Here is a 9,254-nt window from a genome sequence, read left to right as displayed (position 1 = left end):
AAGTCAAGTAAATGGCTGTATTTTGATAAAATAAACCATTTAAGCTTCTGCCTGAGCTTGGAGTTTTTTGACATAAGACTCCTTCTTTTGCTTGATCCTGTTCTTTCTTTCAGCCAAGGTCAACTTGCGTTTGTTCCAGCGCTTCTTCTTGGCTGGGTCTTTCTTGCTTTCCTTTTTCTTGTATGATGGATCAGCACGGATTGCTTCATGGGCCTTTTTGTATAGTGTTTCAACCTATGTTAACAAAAAATGTAATTTTTAATTTATATATAAATTTATTTTTTCTTATCAAATTGTAATTAATTTATAGTTAATGTTGCACAATTACATTTTCCATGAAATAATTTCAAGAAAAAAAAAGAATATTAAAATGCAATAATTTTGTCCAACATCGACACTGCTCTAATAAAAATTATGCAGTAATTTGATTGGACGTAGCAAACAGATTTTGCATGACTTACCGCATCAGCAGCAACACCAAGTTTGATGTACTTGCCAAATTGTCTCTTAAAGGAATCTTCATCTTCCTGTTCTAAATTACGCATATATTCAGCAACATGGAGACCAAATATATGTGCTCTGGAAAGAATAAAAATTATCCTTATTGGGGAACTTCATCAATATTAACAACACAACTGATTAAGGTTGGTAAGTAATTGTGTCATTAAAACCGGTTTAAAACGTTAATAATAACTTTTTTGACAACCATAAGTTTTAATTATGTTTTTGCTCCAAAATGCTGTTTGAAAAGTAGATATATCTACTTTTCAAAGGATGAATGGAGCACAATTCATTTGTAAAGTAAACATGACATCAACAAGTACCTATGTACTTCTGCATTGAATTTCTTGGCTTCAGCATCATAGCCAGGGAACCTCTTAATAGAGTGTGGAACATTAAGGCCACCATCAACTGCACCTTTCATGGCTCCAAACACCCTGGCACCAGTTGTTGTTCTGGCTAGACCAACATCCAGATAACACCTAAAAAAAACATACAAAAATTAATTTCTATTTTATCCAATATATCACACAATTTAATTATCATTTATTAAAAGTAATCAGATTATTACAATACACCCTAAACACATACTCCCTGATTGTATGCTGTCTGTCCGCCCGTAATATATCATCATAATGTACTTTATATAACTACAAAAACTTAATTTAAAAAATACAAATTCTCACCTGAAAGCACCTGGTCCATTGTCAACTGGCTCTACATTGTATTCATCGCCAGTAATTTCGGTTGCGCCAGTGTAAAGCGTATCTAATCCTAGCCTTTGCAGCAGGCGCCTGGCCAGCAAGAGACCTGTGCAGTAGGCAGCGGCATAGTTGGTCAAACCCACCTGTAGTAGAAAATATTAAATTAATAAGAATATAATACATATACATCTATTAAATGAAAACAACATTTTCAAATAATCAGTATTGAACATATAACAACAGGGTGTTTTGCATTTGTACATTGCTTCAGACCGCCCGTTCAAATTCATCATTTTATAATATATAAACAAAAATTTTAAATACAAATGACAACTTACATGTTAAAAATATATGAATATTTACCTTGATACCATATCGTGGCAGTTCATGAGAGTAGGCAGCACAAACAATGTGGTCTCCTTCAATGCGGGAGTATGCAACTTGGCAGGTGACATCCTTGTTTGAGAGACGCACAATCAGACGATACTTAGGAGTGTTGTACTTGTTCTTGTCCTAAAAGAATAAATAAATCTGTATATCAGTTATGACAAATTCACTAATAAAGGTTAATTCATTTTTAAAATGTTGTAATTTATTTTACCTGAATAATAAGGCGTTTGCGGGCATAGTAATCAGTTTTTCCTTCACGGCGCCTCTTGAACTTAACTTGGTACCTTTTAAAGTATTGCTTATTCTTAACAACTTTCACGAAACCCTGTAAAAAATTAGTTATATTGGAGCATAGCGATACAAAATCACAAGTAAACTAATATTTTTTTTAATTATCAGAGACACTGTATAATCATGATTGTAGCTTCTGAACATAAACCGTTGTATCGTGCACATAAAACATGGCACGAAACAAACGAATTTAAGTCGTCCACGACATCAGATGACGCGCATGTGTCGATTTTTCATCATATAGGTTAATTAAAAAAATCAGAACAATGTAGTATGCGTATGCAATTTGAGCTTAAAATTCGTACAGAAGATATAATATAGATAAGACAATAAAACAAAAGGCCAAGTTTTAATTATTATTGTCACCGGGCCATAAACTCACTCGACGGTACGGTGACAAAAATCATAGTTAATTTGTGGCATCTTGAGTTATAATATGAAAACAATATAAAATAAAGATTTAAACAATACACCAGATAATACGTGCAACAATATTTACGAATGATATCTCACCATTTTAATAAAATCTAAGTAACCTGCGCGCTCCGGTTACTTGCGCGAAGGCGTAACCTAAAAAAGAAATTTTGTTTGACAATGACAAACTAGGTACGGGGACGGAGAGGGGAAGAGTAATCCAATTTGTAGATAATAAATAATACTGGTCAAGTGTCAAATAACTTTCTACTTTTTCTACCTAACATCACTGTTTACTTATTTAATAATAATAATTAAATCGTTGTTATTCTGTTTGTTAAACTTATTTGTTTAAAGTCAATTATTTTAATAATTTTAATATGACAATTACACAATAAAATCAGTTCCAAAGTAAAATTATTTTAGTGTCGGTTTTTAAATAATGACTAATATAAAAACTTTATTAGCTAATTAAAGTCATAAGTTCTGAAATTACCACAATCTTAATAAAATATTGGTGTTTTGGTTATGCACACGTGCATATTCTTTATGCAAAAATGACATGATAGCTCATCACTTAATAAAACACATTTTACATACGTAATGCGATTATATGCATACCTCTTATTTTTGACTTCGTAATTGTATTTTAATTTATTTAAAAAGGAAATTATTAGAAATAGTAACATTGACGTTCGATATATGTTTATTAGGTACTTTTTTATTTCCTCTTGTCTATGATACGTTATGGCTTCCTTCTATTCATATCCTGAATTATTTTTGGCGGGTTTTATATTTACCTTGCCCTTTCTATACGAAAAAAGCAATGTTTTTCGATATTACTTGAAGTTTTTTCTATATTACAGTTACGTTTTAATAACATGTACGGTTTTATTACCAGTTGTGCTGCTTTATCCTCGCGATGTTACGAATCTCGTGTAAGATATTGATTATTTTTTAATTATATTTTACTGACCTTTCAAGCATTATTTAATACTATCATTTATTTCTGTTACCAGAGTTGCTTCCAGATTTTGTCGCTATGCTTCGCATATCGTTGGCATAGAATGGGAATTACGAGGACTAGAGAATTGGGATAATGAAGAATGTTACATCGTGATATCAAATCATCAAAGCTCATTAGATATACTAGGTAAAATTAAATATTACTTATTAAGAAGACATTTAATTAACTACAATATTCATATGAATTATTGTCACTTCTAAGGGATGTTCGAAATGTGGCCCCGTATGAAGCGGTGTACTGTCGTCGCAAAACGACCATTAATGTTTGCTGGTGCGTTCGGTTTTGGAGCTTGGCTATCTGGTTTAGTTTTCATAGACCGCCTCAAAACAGATAAAGCTCGACTTCTAATGAAACAAGCAACAGAAAGAGTCATAGCAGAAAAGGTAAAAAAATATCGATAAATTTTGTCGCGATAAGAGTCGCGTGTAGTGTGTAGTTGTACATTTAATACTGATAATTTTTATTTTAATTTCAGACCAAATTGTGGGTATTTCCTGAGGGAGCAAGATACAATAAAGGTTGTATACAACCTTTTAAAAAAGGTGCTTTTTATTTGGCGATTGATGCCCAAATACCAATTATGCCTGTAGTATTCAGCCAGTATTATTTTCTTGATAATGAAACCAAAACTTTTGAGCCTGGTAAGTTTCATTTTTTTTTATTTCTTTTTTTTGTGTTAAAAGGTATTTGTACAAATGTTAATTTTTTTTTAGGTAAAGTTGTCATTACCACTTTACCACCGATTCCTACCAAAGGAATGACACGTGATGATTTAGAAACTCTATCAGATATGGTACGACAACAAATGATTGAAGTTTTCAATGAGAGTTCCAAGGATCTAGTCAGACAGAAGAAAATTGCAGTTTAAGTTTAAAAACATGTGTGTGCCATATGTTCCAAATATCTTAAACCTTTCATCTAGTCTTCATGATAAATGTTTCATAGCTTAGTTAAGTTTTCTTTGTGTTGTCATTTTCTAGTCATGTAGAATTAGTAATTCAAGTATTGTTTTATATATGATTTATTAAATCAAGGCATTATTTATTTATATAATTCGTTCAACATAATCTTGATTTGTTGCCATATAAATGAAACAATTTTTAAGGGATATCAATTAAATATATTTGGCTAAGCCATTTATGTATTGCATTTTGGCTGTGTAAGGAAATAATTGTGTCTTAATTGAGCGGTTGTGAGGTCGAGTGCTTGTTCTTCAATTATTCCAATAAAATATCTCACCAAGAGTATGAATGAGGGTTATTTTTTTGTAACAACTGATATAATTACCTAGAGGTTAGAGGATACACCATTAAAAATATGTCTATTGTGTATATATTATAATCATCAAGCTTTTTAAAAGTGATACATTTACAAGTGTTATGTATGTGTTTGTATTAATCTTTGTTTAAATTATTTATAAATATTTTAAACAACCATGCACTTATTACAATATATTAGAATCTCATATCTATGCCACTGACTTTCAAGTTTTTTTGATCTCATTATATACATTAATACCTCATTTAGAGGTTGAAATAATTTGCCCTATTATTATCCCTGTTATTTTAATGGAATAAATATACAATTAAAATATATACTATATTTTTTCTTACAATCAATCATTCCATGTGTCCCCCCAACCCTCATTTTCATCCATTTCATTATTAGGTACAAAATTTAATTTACTGCTGTAATCACCCACTTCACTTTCTTCCCTTACTGGTGCTACTTTTTGTTTTTCTATTACTGGTGTCATATCAGCAAAAAAGTCAAATTCATCTGATCCTTTTTTGCTTTGATCAATTTTATTTTTTATGTCTAATTCTGATATATCAATGATGTTCTTTTTTGCTTCTAATGCAGCTTTTTGTAACAAAATGGAATGTTCTAAAGAACCTTCAGCATGTGATTCTGTTTCTATAAATTCTTGTGACAGCTTTTTATCTGAGGTTTGTGGCAATGTTATAGCTTCAAGTAATGTTCCATCTATATGAGAATTTCCAGGATCTTCAATCCTCAATTTGTGATTACTGTTATCCCAGTCATCCCAATCATCTTCAGATTCCACTGCTGCTTGGTATGTTGGTTTCACTGGAATTATTTCAATATCCATTGATTCACTTCCGACAGGTGAAGGCCTTTCATTCAATGGTAATGCTTGCTCAAACACAGATGTAGCAATATTTTGAGTATAAATACTTTCAGAACATTGAAAATCTTGTAAACTTTTTGCTTGAACATGTGTCTCTATTAAATTTGCTTTGCCATTTTTGACTAAAGATAAAACTTTGGCATTTGAATTTGGTCTACCATCAGTGAAGAGTCTTGAGCGTTTTCCACCCACAACTGTGTCAGCTCCCAATATTGGAACAAGCTCACTTAGGCAAACAAGTGTAGCAGACACCAAAGCATCATCTGTATCTTTAATTCCCAGTAAGAGCTGAAAACAAAATAATAATATTTTAATTATTCTTATACATTGACATTAGTGAAAACAGTGGTTAAAATATTTAAATAATTGGAACAAAAGAGAGAGAGAATAATATTAATTTAAAATCTTATATTAATCATTGTTCAACTAATTTAGGTATCTTTACTCAATAAGTAATATTATTATATAAGGTAATTAGACAATCTATAAATTATTAGTCTGAGTTACATAAGCACCTCTGGTAAGATATGTTGTGATAGCTCATCATGAGAAAATACATGTACATATTTAGAAAAATGTGCTAACAGCAACATTCTAATTTGTCCATCCCTTACTGAAAATAATTGTATAATCCTTGGTTTTAAATGCTCTTTGAAGACACCTAACGTGAAAAATCCACAATGTTCTCCATTTTGAGTTCTATCTGTAATAAAACAACATAGTTTGCTTTATCATCTAATTTTTCTTCAAAACTAAGTATGTATATGATAAAAGTATATAGATTCATGTATAGGTATATATATACTAGCAGTCACGGCAAAGGCTATTCTGTCTTACTCTTACCATTGATGCCGATTCTCAGACCTACCCAATATGAACAGAAATTTTCATGCGATTCGGTCTAGCCGTATCAGAGGTGTATATTCACTAAAATTGTGACATGAGAATGTTATATATATAAAGATATAATTTACTTTCATCTTTTCAGGAATTCAGAAACTACATAAATATATGAAATACGCAATAAGTGCATATCACAGTCCATTTTTGAACGGTATATTTCAATACGAGATATACACAATATTATATTTGAACTTGATTCATGCTATCCTAAAGGATTATATATTATATATTACAAGATAATTTACTCACCATTTCTAGGCTTAAGAATATATGGAATAACATCTTTTCTGGCCGTTTGATCCAAGAGTGTTAACCGCGATAACAGTAAACCACCAAATTGCTTTGCAACAGTTTCCTCATCATAACATTTTAAACATTGTAAAATGTTAGAAAAAAAATCTGTCTTTTCCTCATTACACTTAAGTGGTAAAAAACTCAAAAATTTATAAACAGATATGAATTCATGATTAAAAAAATCGTGTTGCATCACTTCTGAAAGGCTGGGTCTTTGTTTGCAGTCTGGGCTTTGAAGTCTTTCTCTACAAAACTTCTTGAATTCTTTTAAGTATGGCACCTCATCTGAAATAGGTTTTGAATTTGGGTTTAAATCCCGCTTCATGATAAAATTTTTTCTTTTCTTTCAAAATTTCTCATTTATAAAGCATTTCAATGCTATAAAACTGAATATTAAATTTACATTGAATTAGACGCAATCTTAGAAAGGAAATAACTGTACATTATACATAAGCATTTACAAAAAAATTAATTTTCACAAGTTTTTTGACCATACCAGTTTTTTACATACAATATATTATTATGTAATATAATATTTATGTAGTTAAAAGCAAAATTGATGTTTTAAAAATGTCAGGGGTGTTAAGACTAATGTTTTCTCTTGACAATGATATGTTACTATTATTCTACGAGTGTAATAGAATATACAAAAAGTACAAACTTTATGTTTAAAAAGGAGGAGGCATGCAATAAATAAAAATTGCCATGAATGAATGGAGTCTACCCAACCCAACATTAATATCAGACTAAACCATACCATCTTTGCAGCCTTTGAATATATCTTCCACTAGAACTGCAAATGCATATTGATCCACTTTAGTTGTTGGCTCATTTGTGTCTTCATTAGGATCCACTGCTTTATCATATCTAGAAAATTTAAATGAATATGATATCAAAAAACCTAAACTTAGACCCACATAATTTACTTTACTTTACTGTGCTGCCACCTTTACAACAATAGGTACAATAAAAAAAAATGTTTTTCATAGAAGACACATGCATAATAAAGATAGCTATCAATATTTTTATGATGATTACCTATGTATTCTTGACTGTTTTAAATAAGCTGGGGTCTGTTCAGAGAAATTACATAAATATTGCAAGCCTCCTAGCTTCCACTGACCATCTCCTGATACATATATTGCAGATGTACTTATGTTGTTATGTGACACTTTACCCTGTAAAACATATCAAATCTGATTTTTTCCAAATAAAGATTCAGCAATTGGAAATACCTATTAAGTTTAATAAAAATTACAACTTACTTGTTCATGAAGAAATACCAATGCCTGTAAAATATTATTAAGTCCTATACATTTTTGTAAAGGAGTTTGCGAAGATATCACATGAGCCAAAGGTTGTATGTACTCAGTTGCCAAATGGAAAGTAGACCTCTGCTGCCATGCTGATATATACCTCACTATGAATGGATGTCGATATTTTAAGATATTCTGGAATGCATATAATAGTTGTTTATTAAGCATGTTGATAACAAAATACTAATATTATTGAAACATTTCATACATTACAAAATTTTTCTAATGGAGTGGAGGCTGTCCATAGGGGGCCTAATATAGATTCTCCTTTGAATACAGACACAGATCCATCACTCTTTAACCCAAAATATCTACAGCTGTCTCGGATATTTGCTTGATAATGAGACCAAAAGTCCGTACATTCAGTTGGTTTTTCATTAATTTCTAGCCCTTTCAATTGTGATGCGTCGTTACCCATTTCTTGAATTAGTGATTAAAGTATCATAAAGTTTGTTGTGTCACATTCCAAGATAATCATTTTATTTTAAATCTTATAAAATTGATAAACTCTGTGTAGAATTTACGTCTCTATTCCTCACTCCAAATTCCAATACATAGAAAAATAATGCAGGCCACAGATAAAGTAGGGCTGCAATTTCTTTATAAGCGGAAGATAACCAAAAGCGATCCTGCTCCCTTTGGTGTCCTTATCTGGCATTTCGCCAACTCAGCAAATAATTGATTTTTATGGAAATGGTTTGAAAATTATATGACATATATAATTTTTATGATTTACTTAAATGAACTACTTTACAAACTATGATACAAGTTTCAATATTTCTATAATTCGTTCAATAAATAAGAAATGCGTTGCAATGTTTGGACTTGGTAATAAAAAAAATTGGTTAATTTGGGTGTTTGATTGAGTTCCACGTTTTCATTTGTACTATGTTTTATGTGTATTTTTTTTTTTCATATTAAACCAGTTTGCTTTGGGGAGAGAGTTTTATCCCGTCTGCCACTTTTTTTCACGGTAAGTTAAACCAAAATCTTTTTTTTTGGGATAACCATGAATTTTGTTGATCAAAACCATTTTAAGCCCCCGATGAAAATCAATGGAGGTGTTATAAACAAGTTGTGTGTTTAAGTTTAACCACAAATTATCTATTTTTAATCTGTGCAGTCGGGACTCGAAACTATCGATCAATGTCGGCACTCGACAGCTGTTTTGAAAGATTTTGTGTGAAAAAAAGCGCGGGAAACTTTGAACGAGGCGGGAGCGTGCTTTTAATTTAATTATTTGTTTAAAGTCATTTAATGAT

General features: G+C 30.9%; 3 protein-coding genes across 3 annotated transcripts; 1 reads left to right on the top strand and 2 right to left on the bottom strand.

Moving 5' to 3' along the window:
- Window positions 1-3: 3 nt before the first annotated feature.
- LOC119829936 (60S ribosomal protein L5) lies at window positions 4-2,534 on the bottom strand. The gene is made up of 7 exons (XM_038352675.1): window positions 2,400-2,534; window positions 1,807-1,920; window positions 1,569-1,718; window positions 1,188-1,348; window positions 825-983; window positions 462-579; window positions 4-234 (listed from the first exon to the last, which is right to left on the bottom strand). Exons 1-7 carry the CDS (start codon window positions 2,400-2,402, stop codon window positions 40-42), a joined length of 900 nt encoding a protein of 299 aa, XP_038208603.1. The 5' UTR covers window positions 2,403-2,534; the 3' UTR covers window positions 4-39.
- Window positions 2,535-3,033: 499 nt separating this feature from the next.
- LOC119830114 (1-acyl-sn-glycerol-3-phosphate acyltransferase alpha) lies at window positions 3,034-4,231 on the top strand. Its single transcript, XM_038352975.1, has 5 exons — window positions 3,034-3,238; window positions 3,320-3,453; window positions 3,529-3,710; window positions 3,803-3,968; window positions 4,041-4,231. The coding sequence occupies exons 1-5, from the start codon at window positions 3,048-3,050 to the stop codon at window positions 4,193-4,195; spliced, it is 828 nt and encodes a 275-aa protein (XP_038208903.1). The 5' UTR covers window positions 3,034-3,047; the 3' UTR covers window positions 4,196-4,231.
- Window positions 4,232-4,431: 200 nt separating this feature from the next.
- LOC119830113 (protein-associating with the carboxyl-terminal domain of ezrin) lies at window positions 4,432-8,593 on the bottom strand. The gene is made up of 7 exons (XM_038352974.1): window positions 8,201-8,593; window positions 7,942-8,127; window positions 7,715-7,854; window positions 7,434-7,543; window positions 6,632-6,961; window positions 5,995-6,182; window positions 4,432-5,767 (listed from the first exon to the last, which is right to left on the bottom strand). The coding sequence occupies exons 1-7, from the start codon at window positions 8,408-8,410 to the stop codon at window positions 4,943-4,945; spliced, it is 1,989 nt and encodes a 662-aa protein (XP_038208902.1). The 5' UTR covers window positions 8,411-8,593; the 3' UTR covers window positions 4,432-4,942.
- Between the last annotated feature and the right edge of the window lie 661 nt (window positions 8,594-9,254).

Source organism: Zerene cesonia, chromosome 11 (genome assembly GCF_012273895.1).
Source record: "Zerene cesonia ecotype Mississippi chromosome 11, Zerene_cesonia_1.1, whole genome shotgun sequence".
NCBI classification, from domain to species: domain Eukaryota; kingdom Metazoa; phylum Arthropoda; class Insecta; order Lepidoptera; family Pieridae; genus Zerene; species Zerene cesonia.
This window is presented reverse-complemented; position numbering and strand designations above follow the sequence as displayed.